This window comes from Dermacentor silvarum, unplaced genomic scaffold (assembly GCF_013339745.2).
Source record: "Dermacentor silvarum isolate Dsil-2018 unplaced genomic scaffold, BIME_Dsil_1.4 Seq393, whole genome shotgun sequence".
Taxonomy (NCBI): Eukaryota; Metazoa; Arthropoda; class Arachnida; order Ixodida; family Ixodidae; genus Dermacentor; species Dermacentor silvarum.
In genome coordinates, this window is record NW_023606164.1 from 106835 (window position 1) to 132144 (window position 25310).

Here is a 25310-nt window from a genome sequence, read left to right on the forward strand (position 1 = left end):
TCGAGTGCTGTCGTGTTTCTGCTTGTCCTGGTACCGCCGAAGCCCGGCCGTACAAGGCAAGCACAAGGGAGTCGGTCGTCAAGCCTAAGCCTTACGCACAAAGGTGGCTTGAGAGAACCCCGAGACGACATGGATTGCGTCAATCCACCAACCATGGAGCACATAACAGGATGGCAAGCAGACGCTGAGCAGACGACATGGCGCAGATGAGCACATCTTCAGGGGCACTCGGCCTTCCGGCGATGCAATGCAGTGCTGCAACCAGCTTGTGAGATGGAGTATAGAGTTAGGCTCAGTAATAATGGTTGGCCAGCATTTGGATGGGCTGCCTCAGGCCTAGCTGTTAAGTTACAGTAAAATATCACTGATCCAAACATGTCTTCATGGAGTGCCTGCCTCTCTGGCAGAGCAAAATGAACTCACCGCATTGAACTTGGTGATGGCTGGCTGCCGGGAAGCAATGGGCGTGGCACCAGTCATCACCATGTATTTGTAGCCCTGCTCCTGGACAAAGCGCTCCAGAATCACCAGCATCTGCAATCAAGATAGACACTGCTGTCTAGCACTGTCAGCATTCTCCATGCCCACCTTGTCATTTCAAGTGCACCATCGACGCCAACTACCACTTACAGGCCCGCTCTGACTACTAAGTCAACAAGGGAAGCGTGGAGCCTACGTTTCGATGGCACTGGTCAGGGTAATTCACATGCCAGCTCAAAAGGCGGTGTTCAAAAGGTGAGACGCTAGCGAGACTCTTCCAAGGGGGTGACGAAACAGATTCCTCACGTGTGAGCTAAGTGGGATTCTTCAGAAAGTAAGATGCCTTGAAGTTGAACAAAGTTAAGAGTGGTAATGAGAAAAGCAAGCAGTTAGTCTCTACTATGACACTCTACTTGTCACATGCCAGGCTATGAAACATGGCACGTGTGAATACAGTTGAACTCACTTACAGCGATACCAGTTTTAACAATACACAGTCGAACCTCGATAATTTGAACTCAAAGGGGCCCGAAAAATTGTTAGAAATAAAAGAAGTTCTCATTAAAAGAAGGACTTATTCTAGAAGTATTCTTGTACCAAAGCACGATGCACGAACGGTGCGAGTCGTCAAATATCGCGGCGTGCAAGCAAACAGCAAGTGCGAACCACGAAACTGCCCACGCCGGCCAACACTCGCTTTCCAATAACGGCCGAAAACAAAACTTGAGGGAGTGGGCTAAGCTGGCACCGGGCCGGCGGGGCTGACGGTGCCAAAATGGCAGCGCGCGCACAGGCGGACCGTTGAAGGTGAGGGAGTTATGAGGAAGTTGAGAGATATGGCGAGGGGATCGGATTTGGCCTCGGCAACTCCGCCACTTCGGTGGCAGTTGTGGCACTCCAGGTGATGATGATTGACGACAATGATTTAATGGCACCCCCTATGAAATGGAGCGGTGACAGATAGTCACCTAGCCTGCTTTATTTAATCAGGTATGCTATACCTGTTTTTTATCTAGCATTTTTGTATACATATCATTATTTTTTTTTTTCACTCAAGACCTACCTTGTACCGCTACCTATGACTCGTAAGAGATCCGGTCGTATCAATTTCTTGCCTGCTTTTTTCCATCAATACTCTAATCGTTTCTTGCTTATCTCGACTGCTGACTGGTTGATGATTTGGTCCACTTTAAACCCAAGCACTTCTGGAAGGTGTATGTGACCTACGGTTCTGACTGGGTGAATCCCTTCGCATTCCATTAGAATGTGCCGAGTGGTCTCCGGAACTTTGCTGCAGAATACACATGCCTCATCTAGTTCTGAACTATTCGAACAGTTCCAAATTATATCAGGAACAAGCGTTGGCCAGGGTGGGTAGTTTCATTGGCCGGAATGGGCCTCCGCTGCTGCTTCCCTCTGCACCGCAGCCACAGCATTCAAGGTTAACACGTGACCAGAAAATAGAGGAAGCAGAAGGGTTTACTGCCGCGTGGCTGAGATGGAGGCACGTATATGCGTGTTCCATTGTGACACAGAAATGGTTACATTGCCTTGAGAGATGGTAAAATTTCCGGTACGATTTTTTTCGCCTTCGCACGTGGCATGAAGGGGCCTCTCCTAAGCTTAAAATTTGCTCTACGGCGGGGTAAGAGCAATGCTGGATGGAGGCGCCACCGCATGATTTGGCACGCTGCTCAGAGCATTGTTGGAGCGCATTATGCTCGAATGAACTGTCACAAATGCTTGCGCATTCGAACTACCAGGCGTTTTCCCCCATCAGAATACATAACTTTGACGGGGCCACAGCGTCAGTTTGAATAAACTGCAACTTCGAATTAAGTGTGTTCGAATTAACGAGATTCGACTGTATTGGATATAATAATGAGCAACCAATGCACCATCAACTTTTGTATGTGTTCTGTGGTAAAATAAACCGCTTAATACAATGCTATATTGCCACATTGGGGGTTATAATTAAATCTGGCTACTGGGTGTGTGCACTGTAAAAAAAAAAAGCAAGGTCCCAAAAAAACAACAATGCAAGCTGCTGTGCCACACTTGCAGTTGTGCTGTGCACCCTGGAGACGTATTCTGAAACGTTCCACTTGGGCGATAGTTCGCTTAGGCGATAGCCGCATTCGATAAATCAACCGGCTGCTTACCGGCGACATCGACGTGCACTACCAACACGTGCCCTCGAACGCTTCGCAAAACACACGAGAGAGCGCACTGCGCAAGTGCAGAGTGGCTCGGGTGTGTTGTTTTGAACGTATCGGCCGCAGTACGACACAGGCGTGTTTGTTTATCCAATATATGTCGGGAGCACCCGCTGACACCGTGATGTCAAAACGACGTACACCGGAACTACTAGGTGGCGTGACTTATTTTCTGCTTTTGCTCAACCAGCCAATCAGCGCGCGCCTGAAAGCGAGAAGCGAAATATCGCCCAAGTGGAAAGTTTCAGAATACATCCCCTGCACGCCACGCATTGTATCGCTGGCCTCATGTGCCCCTCCCCCTCTCACCGACGTCGGAGGGGTGGATGCAAGGGGACCGGAGAGGGGCAGCAAAGGCGGCGTGCAGGGTGTGCGACACAACACCAATTAGCCAGATTTAATTGTTATAGCCAATAATCCGGTATGGGTACATTGTAATAAGCGGCTTATTTAACCATAGGACATACACAAAAGTACAAGGTGCAGCAGCTACTCACTGTTACATCCGAGTATACTTAAAACCGGTAATGCTATAACTGGCTTAGACTGTACCCTATTAACTTGTGTAATTAGCACCCTATCAATTCGCGCACCTCTAAATTATGACAATGATTTATCAAAAAAAAAAAAGTTTACTATTTTGCACTCTCTCCGGGCCCGCAGCAGCCCATCAGCACACATGCATGCAGATAGCAGTGTGGGCATGACAGGACAAGCTGCGCAAAACTAGAAACCCAACGACATGAGCGTGAAAAGCCTTGTGCGCTCGCGCATAAACAAAGTTCCGAACTGTGGCCCCCGTGATCTTCCTGTGGGTGATAGGTTTGAACTTCGCGCATGCTCTATGCGTGCTAGGGCAATATTCTTGGGCAATCGATCTCCGAGATAGTTTCGCTTTGGAGAGACTCGGCACTGGAAGCGTAGAAGTATGCGGCTGACAGCGCTCCTGGCAATGTACAAAGTTAGCTTGGTACAGTGTCAAAAATTTTCTCGGTAGTATACGCGAATGCATCTAGTGACGGGCGCTGCTGAGAGAAATGACGAGAAAGCGCAATGAGACGGCAACTAAGACAGGAGGCAGTTGAGCGACGTGAAGAGGGGGAATGGACAATGAGAGGGCAGCGAACGGGAGGGAAGAAAAAAGGAGACAGAGAGGGAGCCATAGAGTCACTAATAATAACTCTATGAAGGGAGCCCGGGAAATCTTTTGGAGCTTTCCGCATGCGAAAGGGCGCTCCCCTTCCTGACAGAGGGGACTGTGCTGCAAAGGAGTTGCCGGAAGGTGGCGGCACTTTTCACGCGTCCCGGTTTACAGTTTCGCACAGGTCGCTGTACAAGACTGGACGTGCATAATCTCGCGTCATTTAATGTGCTGTCTCTATGGGGAGTTCAAAGGGACTGCACTAATACCGAACTGAATTTGAATTTGTCTTTATTTCCAACAGGTTGAGGGAGGCAAGAAAGAAAAGCTGCAAGTGCATCTTCAAAAATATCGTGCCCCCTATGATCACAAGACATAGTGCAGAGCTGCCACGTGTCTCTGACAACACAAAAATACACAATTTTGCAAGAATGCATGAGAAACACCAAGTGACAAACTCCAATACACAAGTCCAAAATAAATAGTTGCGCGCAGAGCAGTCACACAATAATTCCCACATCACAGAAAAAAAAACAATGTAAATGTAAGCAAGAAACTTTACACTCCTCAACTAATCTGCACTCCTCAAATAGCTGACCGTATAAACATGAGTGTTAGTCCTGCGGACTAAGTCGAGAAAATTGTGATGGCGTAAGGGTACATATCAATTCCGGATTTGTTCCAAGCCTTTAAAAGCCCTGGTAAATTGTTTTCTAACATTTGTCAGCTGTAATTAGTTCTAAAATGGTGCACTGTCCAGGGTTCTTTGTCTCTTGTGAAACGTGAGGGGACGCATTCTTCTAAACATGATAATTTAATAAGGGATAGATCGTTCTTCCTGTTCATGTAACGAAACTTCTGTAAAAGTCAACGCCTATATCTTTCGTACACTCTGATAATTTTAAACCTGTCAAATAAATGCTCGGTGTGTGTATCGTACAGAACATTTGAGAGGACGCGTACTACCCTTTTCTGCAATAAGCAATTCGCTTAAATTTGTGTCAGTTGTAGTGCCCCATACGAGGTGACAATATTGGATGCGAAAAGCGAATAAGAGGTTATATACAGTATAGACCACTTATAACGTAACCGTTTAAAGTGAAGAACTGGCTACAACGTGGCCTTTTCCGACTCCCGTTTACCCTCCCATAAACTCCATGTATACGCATACCGCTTACAGTGCAGCCGCGTGAGACGAAATACCGGTTATAATGGCTTCCGTGGGAAAATCTCGCCGACAAGGACGGCAGCGAGCACGCTTATCAACAAGGTGCGTGCTCCCGGCCGGCATATGCATTATTCAATGCAATCAAACTCTCGTTAAAACTCCTGGACATCTGTTAATTCCGACTACTTTCGGAGCACGGTGAGTGAGGAGCACCGCAAATGTGCGACGCAAAAGAGCAAGAACGGCGCTAGTGTCCAACCAAAACGAAGCGGAGGAGTCCGCATCGCCACAGCCATCAGTTGAAATCGTATAAGTGAATGACAGCAATGTCGGAACGCTTCGAGCCTATTTGTGTCTTTAAAGCCTGTATTCCTGTGTTTACCGCTGCGCATAACACGCATTGGCCGCGGGCTTTCGTAACTGCGCAGTCGTCATCCACGATCGCGTCGATAGCGGCCGCGGTTTTCTCCGCAGCAGTTGCAGCGAACAGTAGTTTCGTTTTTACTCGGTACGCATGTCGGCCGCGTGCCTAAAGACTGCGTAGTCACCATCGATGATCGCATAAATAGCAACCACGGTTTCAACTGCAGTTGTTGCAGCGAATGGTCGTTAATTTGTCCAGACTCGGTACGTTCGTCGGACGCGTGCCTTCAGCACCGCAAAGTCGCTGTTCATAATCACGTCGATAGCGGTCACGGTTTTTTCCGCAACGGTTGCGGCAAACAGTTGTTTCATTTTGACTTGGTGCAAAGCTGTTGAGCTGGAAGAGCACCAGCTAGATCGCGATTATGTTTTCGCCAGCTCACTGGTAAAAACATATACGCGATGTGCGCACGGTAGTACAAAGCATGTCTACATGCTTGGTCTACCATGTTTTGCATACGTGCAGGGCTTCAAAATCGTTGTTTTGGTTATAGTGCGGTACCGCTTATAATGCAGATATTCGCGACTCCGGCAACTTACGTTATAAGCGGCCTACACTGTACAGTAAAACCCGGTGATACGAACCCGGCTCGTACGAATTTCAGTGTGATACGAATTCGTAACATTCCCGGCCGAAATACATTACTCATAGTACGAAAAAAATCACAGCATATCCACGGGGTGAATGATGATGAGTGGGCGAAGCTCCGGAGGGAATCATCGGATCTCCCGCTTAAGGGGACGCTAGCACAAACGCGTTAGAAACGTGCAGTAACGTGCAGTAAGGGGGAGCGGCCACAGCGTCTTACGCAGCCATTTACACATGCCGGAACGTGCACCGCGTTTGCCGATGCCATCACATGACTGCCGAGAGAGTATACCCCCCGTATTCATAAACGCTCCTCGACTTGAACTTGACTTCCCACCGCTTTGGGCAGCGCGTTCGAAACGCCTTGAAGGTAAGGCAGAGAGGCCACAGCGTCTTACACCAGCTTCTTACACGGGCCGTAACGCGCTAGCACAAACGCATTAGAAACGCGCTAGAAACGCGGCCTTTCGTTAATTTTGGGTATTTATTGCCATCGTGGTGCGTGTGTCGATGTCCGCTTCGTGGCGTAGTGGGCTAACGCCGCGCGCTCGGAAGCGAGGGGTCCCTGGTTCGATTCCGCGCTACCGACACAACTTCGGAATTTTTTTTCTCATTTTTCTCAGACTGGTTACACACTACTACTACGACGACGGGGACGGAACGGGTGCCGCTATAAGGAGCTTCGCCCCTAAAAAATCGGCTGTTCCGAACGTGTTGCCGCGCCGCTACGGATCATACGAACGCGTGAGCAACAGTGACGGCGGCCGAGCCTGCGGGGCCACCGGCACAGACAAGCCGGCACAGCGGGATCTGGGCGGGATCCATAGTCGCCAAGCAACCGACTACGTCACGCGGCTGTGCAATCTCTCATTGGTCCCCACGTCGAGCGGACCGGACCACATCACAGCCTAGCCGATGCTTTTAGAGAGAAAGTAGATGAGGACCGCTGCTGCAACGACGACCGAGGCGAAGTCCCGACTGTCAAAACGCTCCCTGCACTCGACGTGCTAAGGCGTTCAGTGGTGTGCGAAAACATTCCCAAGATCACGTGCGCGCACTTTGTGGGAACCCTCGGGTCCCCTAACCGCCGCACGGGCAGCGAACGTCGCGTCAAGCGCATGCGTGCCAGGGAGAGTTGGGAGAGGGGAAACTTTCCTTCCGCGGGCGGCGCGCGGGAATCGCAAGCGCTATCAGCGCCACCGGGTGGGTCACGTGAGATCCCGCTGATATCGCCCGGGTCTCTTTGGTCCTCCAGCAAGCGGCGACGCGGGAAGTCTCCGCCGTCGCTCCCGTATTCCCGCACGTGGTTAGTCAACCGCGTTCTTGCTGCGGCAAACGCCGTGGCCCCCCCCGTATTCCCCAGTGGTAAGTCGGAAGCCCTTCTTTACCTAGTGTATTTTCTCTTCGAGGGAACGCTCAGCGATGTCAACTATATAGCTAGCTGGCCTGCTCGAAGTGTTAGTTTGCAGTCGTAATAAATGCTTTCCGAGTGTACACGTGGTTGTCGTCTATTGTTTCCTCGAGCTGTACCGGACCGCGGTTGCTGCGCAGGCATGCTCCAACCGCGGGGTTCGGTGAGCGAGGCAGAACGCCGTTGGCCCCCCCATATCCCGACATTTTGGCGTTCCAACGTGGGGCAAGCTCTTGGAAAACGGTACGACGATCGGTTCGGATGCGAGGAAGCCTGAAGGCTTTGTCCGGACCAGCGTTAGGCCTCAGCCGAAGGCGTGATTGCTAGCTAGATCTGTGTGTGCTTTCTTGAGGGCGAGTTAACGCTGCGCCAGTGTCGCCTGAACTCGTGTAGACGCTGAGATTTGCAGCAAGTTTTCTTTTAAGAGTACGCCCGAAGCGAGTGAGTGCAGCAGCCGGCGCGGTGGTCGATTTTCCCTGTACATCTGTAAATAGCCTCCTTTCTGTATCTTTGGCTTTGGGAGCTGGGCGCCGGAAACGCTGGCTAGGACGTCAGCGGGGCGCAGTCCCAGGAGTCGGCTCGAAAGCTGCGGGTTGAGCAGCGAGCGGGGACCACTTAGCTAGGCCTGCATCTCCTCGCGGCGGCTCATTGGAACCCTTTATGGGTCTTTTGTGGCATTGGTATCCGTCATGGACGCGATTAGGCCTAAGGCTCTGCGGAGCTGCCGGTCGCATGTTCAAAGACGACCATGCCGTGACATTAGCGGTGCAACCGGATTCGCTAGTTCTACTATACTCGCCCGAGCGGAGAAACCTCGTTCGAAATAGAAAGCTTATTTTGTTCAGATGAACTCAATATTTTGCGGGCGGAATAACCGAAATCTCGGGGGACCAGAGAGCGCTTTGTTCATACGAGCATCGCCCACTTTCGGGCTGAATCGGACCGGAAAAATTCGGTCGAGGCGAATAACTTCATTCAAACGAACTGGATTGTTTTTTTTTTTTTCTCGGTGCCGCTTAAAACTATGCGGTAGAACGGGTGGTTTCAGCATCATGTCAGACGGCCGACGCTGCGGCGGCCTCTACTGCCTTAATTCCAAGTGTTTGTGGAGTGCATTTGAGCGACTTTGCAGAACGAGGGAAGCCGCCTCGACTTGCTATTGCTGCCATGGTCCACGCCCCTACCTGCTGTCTCGGCCCCTCCCTGTTCGCGGCCCGATGCAGCAGCACATGGCAGCCACGAGGAGGGAGGCCTACCATCATACTCCCACGAGGGTGCGTCGGTGCGAGGTTCATCGTGCCGGCGCGCGTGCCGCTTCGAGAAAGTCCTGACCCGCTGTTCCCGGGTGGACATTGCGGCGCGCATCTTGAGGGCAAGCCATCTTCAGCCCCCGTCATCGTCAACCACTGTGACGGCTGCCACATGTGGGCGGCCGCCACACAGGACTGTGCTGCCTATCAACGTGGATTCGGACATTTCCTGCCGGAGTTTACCATCGCATCTGCCCGGATACTTGGTCAATGCCGTCGTTCCAGCAATTTTCTCCGCCGTAGGGCAATATTTAAGGGTGGAGGCATGTGGGAACCCTCGGGTCCCCTAACCGCCGCACGGGCAGCGAACGTCGCGTCAAGCGCATGCGTGCCAGGGAGAGTTGGGAGAGGGGAAACTTTCCTTCCGCGGGCGGCGCGCGGGAATCGCAAGCGCTATCAGCGCCACCGGGTGGTCACGTGAGATCCCACTGATATCGCCCGGGTCTCTTTGGTCTCCAGCAAGCGGCGACGGCGGAAGTCTCCGCCGTCGCTCCCGTATTCCCGCACGTGGTTAGTCAACCGCGTTCTTGCCGCGGCGTTTGCCGCGGCCCCCCCGTATTCCCCAGTTGATAAGTCGGAAGCCCTTCTTTACCTAGTGTATTATTCTCTTCGAGGGAACGCTCAGCGATGTCAACTATAGCTAGCTGGCCTGCTCGAAGTGTTAGTTGCATTCGTAATAAATGCTTTCCGAGTGTACACGTGGTTGTCGTCTATTGTTTCCTCGAGCTTGTACCGGACCGCGGTTGCTGCGCAGGCATGCGCCAACCGCGGGGTTCGGTGAGCGAGGCAGAACGCCGTTGGCCCCCCCATATCCCGACAACTTATACGCCTTTCAGAAGGCGATCGTTGACTATTTGGACAAGAAGAAAACGTCCCGTTGATATGTTTTTCAAGGGACCGCGAAAAAAAAAAAGAGAGAGACAGAGAAACCGCAGTTTCGCCCGAAAGGTGAAGCAACGGAAACGCAGCAGCAGCAGCGAGCGAATTACCTTTGCGCTGTCTCTCGCTTCAACGCGAACTAAACGTCGAAGGCCCAGCGCATACGAAACTACTGGCACTAGGCGCACTTTGTCAACGTCGCAGATCATTTTGACGATAAGGTCCGCGCGGGTGCGTCGTATCTGCAACGTGCCGGTCGCTTGTTGAAACGCATCGGCCGCTTGTTGCAATGTAGTACAATCTGAATGCACCGGTAAATTTACGTGACCGCCACATTCAAACGCAACGTAACGTGCTGGTACATTATAGATTGGCGAAGTATCGTGGGAACGCCTGGTGATTCGAACGCGAAAGCATTTGCGATGGTTAATTTGAACATACTGCGCACCGACAATGCTCTCAGCAGCGCGCCAAATCACGTGGCGGCGCCTCCGACCGGCATGGCTCCGACACCAAAGCTTAGGCGAGAACATGGCGAGACTAGAGTGTACTAGACAAATGGTACACTCTAGGCGAGACCCCTTAACCCTGGCGGAGAAAAAAAAAAAGAACCGCGGCGTCACGCCAAGGTCGGCGTTTCTGCGTAGCGCTGGAACACGTGTGTACGTGCCAACGTCTCAGCCAACGCTGCGGCTACAGCACAGAGGGAAGCAACGGCGGAGGCCCAGTTCGGCCAACGCTCGCTTCAACTGCAGAAAACGAAACTTCAGGGAGCGGGCTAAGCGGCGCCGGGCCGGCAGGAGCGGCGGACGCGCACGGAGACAGTCGAAGGTGAGGGGTCTACGAGGGTGTTGAGAGGAAGGGCGAGGGGAGCCACCGAAGCGAGAGATTTGCCGATGCCAAATCCGTTTCCCTGCCGCCCTCCTCGCCTCACCTGCGACGGTCCCCGCGCGCGCCTGTCGCCTCTTCACTACCAAAATCTCTCTCTCTTTCGCCGTGCCTGCGCCGCCCGCTCCCTGAAGTTTCGTTTTCTGCCGTTATCGCGAAGCGAGTGCGGGTAGTTTCGTGGCCCTCGCTCGATATGAGCTTGCGCGCCGCGATATTTCACGAATCGCACCGTTCGTACGCCGTGCTATGGTGCACGAATATTTCAAAAATAAGTCCATCTTTTAATTCGAAACAAATTTTTGGGCCCCTTCGAGTTCGAATTATCGAGATTCGACTACACATGGAAGTCAATGGGATTTAGGTCGGAACCGTGAGAACGCAACGTAGCAGCCGGGAAAACGCAGAAGCGAGGAAGGTATCGAAGAGATTCCACTATTATAAATCTTTTCTGGTAAAAATTAATTCATTTTTCTTGATATTGTGTATGTTTTGATGATACGAATTTCGGGTGATACGAATATTTCACGCGACCCCGTGAGATTCGTATCACCGAGGTTTTACTGTAATAGCATTTTAACAGATATAGGAAGAAGGTATTGGTTTCAGCTTAATGTACCTGTTATCTGACTCAGTTTTTGCGTTACAAAGTTTACATGGTCATTCCCTAGCAGTGATGAAGAAAAATGCAAGACTAGGATTTTGATGGTATCTACAACTTCAATGTGCGCATTATTAAACGTTATGCCATGTAGCAAAGGAGACGTGCATCATTTGGGATGAAAAAATATAGCTTTAAGTTTTGGCTCATTTCACACAAACAGTTTTGCTTTGACTATGTACTAAGTTTCATGAGCACTTCATTTGATATTGTGATAAGCTCGATGTACGAACATGACGTTATATATATGCTGGTGTCGTCTGCATAGATAATAAATTTAGATAGATAATACCTACGTCAGCTCCCCAAGCTTATAAGAAGACCGCACGGATCCAGGCTCTCGCTACACAGCACGCAGCAGCAGCGGTAGACTGTCAGGCTGAAGTAATTTCTGTCTTCCAACCTTTCAGACAAGTGACGTTGACCCGAACCACCGCGCCTGCGCGCCCTGCTGCCTGGAGCGCCGCTACCTACGTCAGCTGCCCAAGCTTATAAGAAGACCGCACGGATCCAGGCTCTCGCTACACAGTACGCAGCAGCAGCTGTAGACTATCGGGCTGAAGTTATTCCTATCTTCAAACCTTTCAGACAAGCAAAGTCAACCCGAACCACAGCTCCTGCGCCGCACATCTGCCTGGATCGCCGCTACCTACGTCAGCTCCTTAAGCTTATTGACCCTTTTCGCAGAGCAGTTTGCTCTAGAGGAACGAGATGGCGCTTTCTGCCGCGCGCCATACGTTGCCTCAGCGAATGCGCACGAATACGAAACCATTACTGCTTCTGCCCTGCTACTAAACAATCAACTGTCGAAAATGCAACTGGGTGTGCGCTAACGCACTGTGCTCAATTCATAGTGCAAAATGTGTAACGATAAAGGGAAGACGTGTGCGCGCTAGTTCGCTGCAAAAATAGTGATTCACATAATGAATGGAATCAACCTGTGCCGCCGCTGCTACTTAAGGACTGCCTGTGTTCCCGTCCTTGGCGATGCAGGGCTTTCCTCAAGGATACAAAATTATAATGCATCCGCCTGCGCTGTATAGCTAACCTCCAAAGAAAGTACTTCGGAACGTCGGCACTTGGGAGTGAGTACCGCTCGTTACAAAATGAAGTAGTGCCACTTACTGGCATAGTAAGTTTCCCGCACGTTATCTACACACATCCACCCTTAATTACTCGCACGAAAACTTACGCCTACCCTATCGCCAACGTGTAAGTGAATAGACGCACACTTGAATCAATGTGCCGAAGCACGAGTGACGGCGACTACACCGACAAGACACAAATGTTCAAAGCTGAATGTTTCGTGACGGTCCACAGAGTAAGCGAGGGACTAGCGATAATACGTCTTTGCTACGAGCTACCGCAAAGTACAGAACATTTAAATTCCAAGCCTTTGTGCACAGCAAGAACAAATTTATCGCAGCAGAGCACACCCGCGAGTGATTACGCTGAAAATAAACAATCAGATAGTGGCCGCACCGAGGAACTTTAATGAGTCAGAAGTATGACAAGCCGCTGGCCCAAATGTTTGCCAAATAAAGAACGCAGAGCACACTGATCCCGATTTAATTCATAAGCGGAAAGTTTGGACAGCTTGGAATACATTTCTAGCCCCGCTTTTAGTAAAAGCTCCGTATACGCTGCTCGTGCTGTTTGGACAAGGCGTAATGAGCTCTAAAAGCAGTTACATGTCCTCTAAAGCTGTGGCCAATGCTTCGTGTCGTGCACACAGCCACCGTCTACGATATGTGTCGAAACAGAGGTTTGCTGCGCGACACCGACGTGACGCACTTGCATTGTAAACGCGGAGGCAACGGAGGCGGCTGAGGCAAGCAATGCACGCGCCACCACGTGATCAAACATGGCAGCGCGCACAGGAGTGCTGCGAAAAGGGTCAATAAGAAGACCGCACGGATCCAGGCTCTCGCTACACAGCACGCAGCAGCAGCAGTAGACGGTCAGGCTGAAGTAATTCTTGTCTTCAAACCTTTCAGAAAAGTGACGTCGACCCGAACCACCGCGCCTGCGCACGCCGCTGCCTGGAGCGCAGCTACCTACGCCAGGTCCCCAAGCTTATAAGAAGACCGCACGGATCCAGGCTCTCGCTACACAGCACGCAGCAGCAGCGGTAGACTATCGGGCTGAAGTAATTCCTGTCTTCAAACCTTTCAGAAAAGTGACGTCGACCCGAACCACCGCGCCTGCGCACCCCGCTGCCTGGAGCGCAGCTACCTACGCCAGGTCCCCAAGCTTATAAGAAGACCGCACGGATCCAGGCTCTCGCTACACAGCACGCAGCAGCAGCGGTAGACTATCGGGCTGAAGTAATTCAGGGTTCGTACAGGTTTCTAAGGCAAGAATTCAAGGATATTCCAGGACTTTCCAGAACCCGTCACAGGTTTTTCAAGGACTCAAAGCAGCATCCAAAGTAGGATTTCTTTACTCTAACATTTCCAAAAATGACCAGTTTTATTTCACTTACAATAAATAAATCTATATGACAATTATAATAAAAATGTCTAGCCTTGATAACTTCTCTATATCACAACACAAGATGAACGCTTACGACAGCGGCTGAGATTTCTCCGGTATAAGCTGGGCAAAGTTCACCAAAAATATTGAAAACATTCAGCATAGGGTTATTGCACTAAAATAAAAATTAATAAATATATATTACAATGATGTTAATAATATCTGGCCTTGATCACTTTGCAAGTTCACAATACCAAAAAAGAAGTTCACAAAACACAATGAATGCTCCCAACAGCTACTCTGACTTCTCCAGTATTAACTGGGTAAGTTTACCGCACATTTACAAATCATTCGGTGTTGTCTTCCTACACATCCATTATATTATAACAAATAGATGTATACTGCAATATTGTAAAACATGCCTTGTCTTGATCATTTCTCAAGTCCGCAATATTAAAAGTTAACACAACTAACACTCACAACAGCTGCTCAGGCTTCTGCAGCATTAGCTGGGTTGGTTCATCAAACATTTCCAAAACATTCAGCATACCACATTTTCTGGTGTATAAGACGCATTTTTTTTAAATTTTTACTCGGTGCGTCTTAGAACAGTGCGACCCCCCCCCCCTATGTATGTTTTTTTTTTTCAGAAGAACTGCCGTCAAAATCGGATCCGATGCTATGGCCACGCGAAGCGCGCTGGTTGACTTAATTGCTACGGGTTCTGTGAGCGCTATCGAGGTGCCGGGTTCTCGTGATCAAGTTCGGGCACGAGAAGGATTGTGCAGCAACACAGGTGGCGGTACGCCGACCGCGAGTCGATCGACCGCGAAATCGTCGCATCTGCAGATTGCTGTCCAGATATGGCGTGCGCCGCTGCGTGAATCTACGCAGTTGCTCTAGAGTACAGGCAGCCCTCCCCCCCTCCTCCCGGGCTGCCTTCCCGCTTTCTTCCTTTGCGTGCGATTTGGCTCACCGTCACACGCCTTCATTCGCACATAATACAGCATACGGCGCGTGGGGACGATGTTATCGCCCTTGGACTTTATACGAACATCGCAGCAACCACGACGGCAGAAATGCGCCTGAGTGGAACTATATGGCACCCATACGCTTCCGCATGACCCGTATTCACGGAGCGAAAGGTCACTAACATTTTTAAATCGCTTACCGAAAGAACAGGTGCATCTTATACACCCGTGCGACTTATACACGTGTTGTTTTTTTCGGAAAAACTGCCGTTTTGAGGGGGCTGAGTCTTATATACAAAGATGCGACTTATAGAGTGGAAAATACAGTAATGGTATTGCACTTATATTATCATAAATAATATTATAACAAACCTCTACCCAAAGGCACTGAGCATCAGTGGTAAAGTTGCTCTACTATAGCTCTCTTTAGCTTCACTAGCTTCACCTCGCGCACAAGAGTGAAAGTGGCACAAGGCAGACCGACGGGCGAGGAGTAAAACGAACGATAGGGTGAGGAAAGCAGCGTAAACTGCCAACCGAGCCAGCACCAAAGCGCGGCACAAGTCTCTCGCTCCATTCGCGGGTTTGACGCGGTGAAGCCTTTTATTTTTCCGCGCAGTTCTGCAAAACGTAACCATGTGTGGTGAGTTTGACGCCGATCTGCCACAGAAAGGAGGTCGCAATGTCGATATCAAGAGTGCATTGCTCACGAAATTCAAGGATTTTCAAGGAAGGAAAAAAATTCCAGGACTTTCAAGGGCCTTGGAAATGCACTTTTCAATTTCAAGGGTTTTCAAAGATTTCAAGGACCTGTACGCACCCTGTAATTCCTGTCTTCAAACCTTTCAGACAAGTGACGTCGACCCAAACCACCGCGCCTGCGCACCCCGCTGCCTGGAACGCAGCTACCTACGTCACCTCCCCAAGCTTATAAGCAGACCGCACGAATCCAGGCTCTCGCTACACAGCATGCAGCAGCAGCGGTAGACGGTCGGGCTGAAGTAATTCTTGTCTTCAAACCTTTCAGACAAGTGACGTTGACCCGAACTACCGCGCCTGCGCGCCCTGCTGCCTGGAGTGCCGCTACCTACGTCCGCTCCCCAAGCTTATAAGCAGACCGCACGGATCCAGGCTCTCGCTACACAGCACGCAGCAGCAGCAGTAGACGGTCGGGCTGAAGTAATTCCTGTCTTCAAACCTTTCAGAAAAGTGACGTCGACCCGAACCACCGCGCCTGCGCACCCCGCTGCCTGGAGCGCAGCAACCTACGCCAGGTCCCCAAGCTTATAAGAAGACCGCACGGATCCAGGCTCTCGCTACACAGCACGCAGCAGCAGCGGTAGACTATCGGGCTGAAGTAATTCCTGTCTTCAAACCTTTCAGAAAAGTGACGTCGACCCGAACCACCGCGCCTGCGCACCCCGCTGCCTGGAGCGCAGCTACCTACGCCAGGTCCCCAAGCTTATAAGAAGACCGCACGGATCCAGGCTCTCGCTACACAGCACGCAGCAGCAGCAGTAGACGGTCGGGCTGAAGTAATTCCTGTCTTCAAACCTTTCAGAAAAGTGACGTCGACCTGAACCACCGCGCCTGCGCACCCCGCTGCCTGGAGCGCAGCTACCTACGCCAGGTCCCCAAGCTTATAAGAAGACCGCATGGATCCAGGCTCTCGCTACACAGCACGCAGCAGCAGCGGTAGACTATCGGGCTGAAGTAATTCCTGTCTTCAAACCTTTCAGAAAAGTGACGTCGACCCGAACCACCTCGTTTGCACGCCCTGCTGCCTGGAGCGCCGCTACCTACGTCAGCTCCCCAAGTTTATAAGAAGACCGCACGGATCCAGGCTCTCGCTACACAGCAGGCAGCAGCAGCGGTAGACTGTCGGGCTGAAGTAATTCCTGTCTTCATACCTTCCAGACAAGTGACGTCAACCCGAACCACCGCGCCTGCGCACCCCGCTGCCTGGAGCGCAGCTACCTACGCCAGGTCCCCAAGCTTATAAGAAGACCGCACGGATCCAGGCTCTCTCTACACAGCACGCAGCAGCAGCGGTAAACTATCGGGCTGAAGTAATTCCTGTCTTCAAACCTTTCAGAAAAGTGACGTCGACCCGAACGACCGCGCCTGCGCACCCCGCTGCCTGGAGCGCAGCTACCTACGCCAGGTCTCCAAGCTTATAAGAAGACCGCACGGATCCAGGCTCTCGCTACACAGCACGCAGCAGCAGCGGTAGACTATCGGGCTGAAGTAATTCCTGTCTTCAAACCTTTCAGAAAAGTGACGTCGACCCGAACCACCGCGCCTGCGCACCCCGCTGCCTGGAGCGCAGCTACCTACGCAAGGTCCCCAAGCTTATAAGAAGACCGCACGGATCCAGGCTCTCGCTACAAAGCACGCAGCAGCAGCGGTAGACTATCGGGCTGAAGTAATTCCTGTCTTCAAACCTTCCAGACAAGTGACGGTAACCCGAACCACCACGTTTGCACGCCCTGCTGCCTGGAGCGCCGCTACCTACGTCAGCTCCCCAAGCTTATAAGAAGACCGCACGGATCCAGGCTCTCGCTACACAGCACGCAGCAGCAGCGGTAGACTGTCGGGCTGAAGTAATTCCTGTCTTCAAACCTTCCAGACAAGTGACGTTAACCCGAACCACCTCGTTTGCACGCCCTGCTGCCTGGAGCGCCGCTACCTACGTCAGCTCCCCAAGTTTATAAGAAGACCGCACGGATCCAGGCTCTCGCTACACAGCAGGCAGCAGCAGCGGTAGACTGTCGGGCTGAAGTAATTCCTGTCTTCATACCTTCCAGACAAGTGACGTTAACCCGAACCACCTCGTTTGCACGCCCTGCTGCCTGGAGCGCCGCTACCTACGTCAGCTCCCCAAGCTTATAAGAAGACTGCACGGATCTAGGCTCTCGCTACACAGCACGCAGCAGCAGCGGTAGACTGTCGGGTAAGTAATTCCTGTCTTCAAACCTTTCAGACAAGTGACGTTGACCCAAACCACCGCGCCTGCGCGCGCTGCTGCCTGGAGCGTCGCTACCTACGTCAGCTCCCCAAGCTTATAAGAAGACCGCACAGATCCAGGCTCTCGCTACACAGCACACAGCAGCAGTGGTAGACTGTCAGGCTGAAGTAATTCCTGTCTTCAAACCTTTCAGGTTGGTTTTTTAATTTCACTGCTGAAGTCGTTCTTTCTTTTTTTCCACTTCTGCTCCTGCTGCTGCTGCTGGTACTGCTGTTGTTGCTGCTGTTGGGTTTTTTTTTTTACTGTTCATGCCAACATTTGTCCGATGATGCCTCATTTGATTCCTGCTTATCATGCAACGAGTTGTTCACAAAGGACTCGATAGTAATAACATGCTCCGAATGTTTTTTCGTGTATCATGCCGGGACTTACTCAGGGGTGGGAGTGGCAGCTGTTAAGGCCAAACCGGACATAGACAAGAAACAAGACGTGGCTATGCCCGTCTTGCAAAACCTCTAGGTTGAGGTGTAGCCAAAACTCAGGGAAGCCTAAGGCTGAATATGATATGGACATCGCAGCGAAGCTGTCTTTGATGAACCAAAGATTAGGTGCACTTCTCCCACTTCTGAGCAAAGTTGATGAGCTCATGTCGGATAAGGAAACTGTCGTCAGCATAGAAAAATACGTTCAAGAGCTGTCATCCCGTTACGACACGCTTTTGACAGTAGTGACTTTGCAGGGAAAAGCGATTAGTGAACTTACGGCAAGAGTAGAAAAAGTTGAAAGCGGCTCATCGGCTGAGGAAGTAAGGGCGCTGAAAAGAGCTGAACGACCTCAATCAATACAGTCGCTGCCAGAATCTGTAAATTCACGGGATTAAACCAACTGAGCGTGAGAACCTACTACGCGAGCTGAATAATATTGCACGCAGGCTGAACATAGCAGAGGTAACTGAGAGGGACCTGGACACCGTGCACAGGCTTCCATCAAAGCCTGACAAGGTTCCTGTCATTATTGCTCGCTTTGCTTTGCAAGCAACCAAAGAAAACTGGCTCGAACAGAGGCCACAACTAAAGACCAAACTTCCTGGTATCCGTTTCTTCGACAACTTGACGCCGCACAACAAGAAACTGCTCTGGTTGGCCAAGAGAAAGGGAACGGAACAAGTTCATTTGGCAGAAGAACGGCAGGATCCTTGTCAGAAAGAGGGAAGGCGAACAAGATAAAGACTGAGGCCGATCTTGCTAAAATCGCTTAAGTTAAAAGGCACGTGCCTCCTCCTGCCTCACCCCGTTGATGCCCAGCCCGACCACTAACTTCAACCCAGTTGACGGTATCTCGCTTAGAAATTTTTTAACACAAGCACGGGAGCTACAGAATAAATTTTCCTTATTTCACTTGAACGCACGCAGCTTGCGAAATAAGCATGTTGAAGTAAGTACGCATTTAACGTCTTTGGAACATGAGTTTAACATTCTGGCATTTACAGAAACCTGGTTTTCATGCAAAGAAGATCTGGTACAGTTCGACGACTACCAATGCGAAGCCCTCTTCCACGATAAACGAAGGGGAGGTGGCGTAGGGCTTTACATTAGGCAGCTCATTTCGTACGTCATACTGAAATATTCAGTAATTACTGACGACTATGAATCTTTGGCTATCTCGAATCCCTCGTTTGTGGTCTCCGTTCTTTACCATCCACCTTCTGGCTCCCTACCTGCGTTCTACAATTTCTTTGAAGAATTAAGTGAATATTTATTAACCCATAATGTACCAGTTGTCATAGTTGGAGACTTCAATATAAATTTGCTTCCTGATGACACTAGTTGCGGCAATTTTCTTTATCTGGTACATTCCGCCGGTCTCATTAATGTTATTATTGCTCCAACCCGTGTTACAATGAACAGTAACACATTATTTGACCTGTGCCTGACAAGCTGCTTCGATGACAATGTATTTGCTGGTGTTCTATCGACAGGTATTAGTGATCATCTGCCATTATTTTTCTTCATGCCTGTATACTCTAAACGTAAAGTAACTAAAAATCAGTCTGTTCGTAGATGTATTACAGACAGTGGCATTAGTCATTTCCGTAATCTATTGTCAAATATTGTATGGAATGATGTATTCAAGCACTGAGAACCCTGATGATGCTTATAGTTTGTTTCTAAATAAGGTTTTGCAATCGTATGAGACAGCATTTCCTATCAGACCTCTTGTTAAATGTTGAAAAGCTAGGAAGCCATGGATTACAAAGGAATTACTTGCAAGAATTAGAAATAGAGAAGAGCTATTTCATAGATTCCTAAAAATCAAGGACATAAGCAAACTAGAAGAATATAAACTAGAAGCAAACTAGAAGAATATAAAAAAAATTAGAAATTGTTTAAACGCTGACCTTAAGAAAGCCCGAACATCATATCTGCATAAGTTTTCGGTGACACATAGCTGTCCAAAAAAAACATGGTCGCTGATGAAATCTATCTCTAAAAAAACAGATAATGCTCTAAATGAACTGGTTGTTGACAGCACAGTTTATACTGGTGTTCCCCTGGCAGATAAGTTCAACAGCCATTTTCTCTCGGCTGGTGCAAGCCAACATGTTCAAAGCACCCTACATAACCCGCACACGCAGGAAATGAGCTCCGTTTTCTTGTCTCCGGTTACACCGCTTGAAATAGAAGGCATAATCAGAAGCTTGAAAAGAGAACTGCGCAAGTGGGTATAACAATATCGCTGTTCGCCCAGTAAAAGCGCTGTCAGATGTACTGTGCGCGCCCCTCGCCCATATCTGTAAAGGTATCTTGACTCAAGGCGTTTTCCCAGAGAAAATGAAAATTGCTCGCGTCTGCGCGGTGCATAAGAGTGGCGCGAGAGATAGTCTTGGCAACTATCGTCCTATTTCTGTACTCCCCATCTTTTCAAAGATAGCGGAGTACGTAATTAATCGGAGGTTAAATGATTTTTTACACAAGAGATGCATAATATCACAACAGCAATATGGTCACAACAGCAAACAGCTCTTATGGAAATAAAAGAAAAACTGATAACAAATATTGAAAATAGACTCTTTTCTATTGGCATATTTTTAGATTTCAGGAAAGCTTTCGATTGAATCAAGCATGACGTTCTTTTTTATAAACTTAACAAGTACGGTATCCGCGGCAATGCACTTAAATTGACTAGAACAGGGGTTCTCAAGCATGTGCGTTCCAGGGAACCCTGCTAAGCTCCATGATGCGCCAAGGAACCCCCCCCCCCCCCCGCCCCCCGAGTTAACCGAATTAATATGTCCTAATTAACGAAATGTTGCATTATCGAGGGTATCAAGAAAACAATAACCAAATGCTTAACTACGTCAACACGCTTTTATTTACTCAATGAATCAGCAAATTGTGTTTATGTTTATATAGCACAAGACCAGTGCGGAAGCTGAAATTCTTGTCATCTCATGACTGATTAGCGCTAGCAGCAGCGAAGGCCTCGCGCGCGTACATCCCGATTATTTTTTCGCCAGTCAGCTGCTCGCCAACAAATTGTCCGTCCATCGCGTTGTAGCCGGGGCTCTTAATCTTCGACAGCTTTGCACTGAGTCAAAGCAAAACTACTGCTTGCCGCAACCGCTGCGGACGAAACCGCGGCCGCTATCAACGCGATCATTCAGAAGGCATGCGGCCGACGCACGCACCAAGTCAAAACGAAACTACCGTTCGCTAGAAGTGCGGACGAAACCGCGGCCGCTATCGACGCCATCATGGACGGCGACCTTGCGGTTCAGAAGGCAGGCGGCCGACGCACGCACCAAGTCAAAACGAAACTATCGTTCGCTGCAAGAAGTGCGGACGAAACCGCGGTCGCTATCGACGCTGCCATGGTTGGCGACTACGCATCTGTGAAGGCACGCAGCCGACGCGCGCACCGAGTGAAAACGAAACCACGGTTTGCCTCAACCGCTGCGGACGAAACTGCGGTGGTTATCGACGCGATCATGGATGGCAACTACGCACTTATGAAGGCACGCGGCATGCCGCCAACGCGGTGTTACGCGCGACGATAAACGCAAGAATAAAGTCTTTTAAGGGCGCAATTAGGCACGAAGCGGTCCGGCGTTGCTGTCAATCACGTGCCGCGCACGCTTGCGGAGCATGGCGATGCGGACTGCGCCGCTTCGTTTCGGTTGGACGCTAGCGCAGTTCTTGCTTGCTCTTCTGCAGCGCGTATTTGCGATGCTTCGCGCATTTTTTTCTTCACTTTTTTTATTCCTCCAACGTATACGCCAGTGCGCACGCAATCGGCACCTACGCTATCTACAAACGGGAGAAATGCGCATGTTGGTAAATTACGGCCTCCGAGATTTAAGTGCCAAAGCTTAGGCGTAATGCCCGTTTTCAAAGGTTGGGTGGCTACAAGTGGCTTGCGAATTTATTGCGCAGTTCGCGCGTTGCCGTTACGCAGTGTGATGTGCTTTTTGACACTCGGGCATGAGTAACGGAGGTTCTGTGGATCGAGCGCACCTCATTTTCGCCGTTTTAACCACTTGGTTAGCGCGGGACCACGGAAAATTTATCAGTGGTTCGCGGAACCCCGAGCAGGGGCCTGCGGAACCCCAGGGTTCCGCGGAACCCACTTTGAGAACCCATGGACTAGAAGTTACTTGCATAATCGCTATCAGTTTGTAAGCACTGGTGATGTTGAATTCAGTTTAAAATTAATACAATACGGTGTTTCTCAGGGCTCAATACTAGGCCCCCTCTTGTTTCTTCTCTATATAAATGACATTGTACTCATACCTGATACACCTGACATTGTGCTATACGCTGACGACACTAATGTATTTTTTCACGGTGCTAACATAAACAGTATAAACAGTCAGGCTAATGCTTGGATGACTGTTAATAAAGCAATCGGCAATAATTTAAAGCTAATCTTTAATGGTAAAACAATAAGTCAAGTACCCACACATAAGTTCGTAGGCGTCCACTTCCATGAACATCTCAGTTGGACACAACATGTCGCATATCTTCGCGCTGATGTGTCCGGAACAGTAGGTATGATACACAGGTTACGGTTCATGCTACCATCATGGTTTAAACGACAGCTTTACCTCTCCATGGTAATCTCGCACTATTGTATTTTAGTCTGGGGAACTCAGGGTAATTTAAATCACCTCCAAGTATTACAAAAGAAGTGTATTCGATTCATTGAAAATTTATCATGGCAACAACACTCACTACATTTCTTTAAAAAAATGGTACCTTGACTATTTCTAATATTTTTTGCCAGCGCCTTGCGCTCAAGATTTTCCCCAATTTAAAGGCAGATCCTACCACATTTCTAGCACCATAATAGACCCGAATCTAATTATGCACTTAGGCAGAATATTTATGTGAAGAAAAAAACTAGAACATGTTACGGGACGCAGTTGTTAGATTACCAGATACCTGAATTATTAAATTTCTACCCGGAACTAGTTGCTATTGTGCAAGAATCAAAGACCATTTTTTCATTTAAAACTCGAGTGAAAGCCCTGTTTGTGTGATCAGTCTCATGTACCTAAATGTATGTAATGGAGAAAATGTATGAAAGTACCGAATTGTTTCTTGTTGTAATATTTACACGCACAGTCATTGCTTTGTTGCCCTGTAACATTCACATCTTTTAATTACTGTTCTCTAGTGCATTCTGAACTTAAAATGCTTGTCTATATGTCCTGCTTCGAGACCAAATCCCCCTGCCCCCAACTTTTTATTTGTGTCCTATGCAGTGTATACTTGCACATACGTTTTTTTTCGACAGCGCTGATCGCTGTGTGCTGTACGTCAGAGAAACGAGGCCTCGGCAGGTGCCAAAAAGGCGCCTTTTGCCTCGTTGACTCGTAAGAAGGTGTCTCTATTGTAATTTGTTTCTTTTGTTGTTTCCTGCCAAAATAAAGATTATTATTATTATTATTATTATCCGTACAAAACCATCATCAATCATCGGCTCGTGTTAGTTTTACGTTGGCGCCATCTTTCCTTCTCGGAATAAAGTGTCGTCTCGCCCATGGTATTTCAGGTGGTAGAAGTGCTTTAAGCTCCCTTCAACCTCGTCGATCTTTGCTTCATACAGCCGTGTACTAATTCGCTATCGCAATCGATACTTCACCTTTCAGGCAAAACTGCAACTTTTTATTCCGAACCCACCAATAGCCCTTCATCATAGGTCAAAATGGCTCAGGCCTCGCCCATATAAGCTTAAAAACAGATTGGAATAGTTTTGCTTTTTACCGGCACTGGAGACAGAGACGGCCACCAGCTGAGCCTGCTGCAGTGCGCGCCTACATAGTTCGCTCGCGGCGCCTTCAGCCTACTTTTTCTCGTTTTGTGCCTCAGCTAGGGTGTGCTGTGCCGCTCGGCCCTCTCAGTCGTACTCAAGTACACACTAAATACAATCGCCCTGGTCGTCCCGACAGCGGCGACCGCGGAAACGCACTGTCAAAACGCTGGAGGGAATGAGCACAGCAGCAGCAGCAAGCGAATTCGTGGTGCTTCGTGCGGCCGCTCGCATCAACGCGAGCTAAGCCGCAAAAACACAGCGCAGATAGCTTTCAAAAAAACCTTTACAGTACCGCGCACCTCATGCTTTCATGAAGAAATACAACTATCGCTCAAGCTTTACTCCCAATGCACTAAAGTTGCGATGAACAAAAAAGTCCCAGTTTCTCCCGAAAGGCAAAGCATCGATTGCGACAGCTAATTAGCAGAAAGCTATACGAAGTAAGGACAGTAGTTTTATCGGTTGTATAAACTTGTAAACATTTGCTGTTTACCTAAATTTGCAGACTAATGCCTAAGCACACGTACTACAGCACATGGTCGAAGCTACGGGTACAGTGTACTACGGGAGCTATATGGTAGCGCGATATGGTAGTGCAAATTTAGGGTCCTATTCGATTCTAACGCACAGGCAATTTTTGGACTCGTTTTATCGGGAGAGGGAAAGGTAACGCCCGCGGCGGCAAGATTGCCTGGTCGAGGGATGCAGGCCTGCCTCGCAGTCGCTGTGAATTCGAGCGCGCCAAGCGCGGGGCCACCGCTTCGCATTCCGTCGCAGCGGAGAAGGTGCTTCCGGTTGCTGCTCGCGCAAAAATGACAAAATTTGGGGTGAAATTTCTAGGTTGTCGGCAGGGAAAATTCGTTATTTCAAGTGCTGCCACTTCGTTGCGTAGAGGTTTCAAATACATGTGCTTCTATGAAGTAACGGCGGGGAATAGAAAAACTTCGTTAAATCCAGGAATTCGTTATATGGAGGTTCGTTATAAGCAGGTTTAACTGTGTTTAGGGGTTCGAACATTTAAAATGGTAAAAGTGTCATTCGAATTGAATACTAACCAGTTCGAGTCGAATTTCATTATTCAAATATTCACACATCGCAAATACGGTTAAACCTGGATATAACGAAATTCACAAATTCCCGGAAAACTTCGCTATAAGAGGATTTCGTTATATGCAGGTACTACACGAAAATTCGAAAAAGAAACGCTTACCGTATTTACTCAATTCTAACGCGCCTCAAAGCACTCATCCTTAGAATGTCGCACCAGGTCCCGGTTGCGTGGACGCGTGTCGTTTCGCACAAGCGCAAGGCATCGGAAACGAAGAGCGAGCGTCACGATGGCGTCGTAGCGTCGTATAGTGTTACAGTAGAACCTCGCTGTTACGTTCCCGGGGGCTGCGTTTTCCCCGGCTGTTACG

The 25310-nt window shown here is 49.4% G+C and overlaps 1 protein-coding gene across 1 annotated transcript in view; it reads right to left on the bottom strand.

The window, feature by feature from the left end:
* Positions 1 to 366: 366 nt before the first annotated feature.
* The window catches only part of LOC119435032 (DNA excision repair protein ERCC-6-like), a 30687-nt gene continuing 5743 nt past the window's right edge, over positions 367 to 25310 (bottom strand). Inside the window, exon 2 of the mRNA XM_037702003.2 lies at positions 367 to 534. Coding sequence (XP_037557931.1) covers positions 382 to 534 — 153 coding nt within the window. The 3' untranslated portion in view covers positions 367 to 381. The remainder of the gene's footprint in view (positions 535 to 25310) is intronic.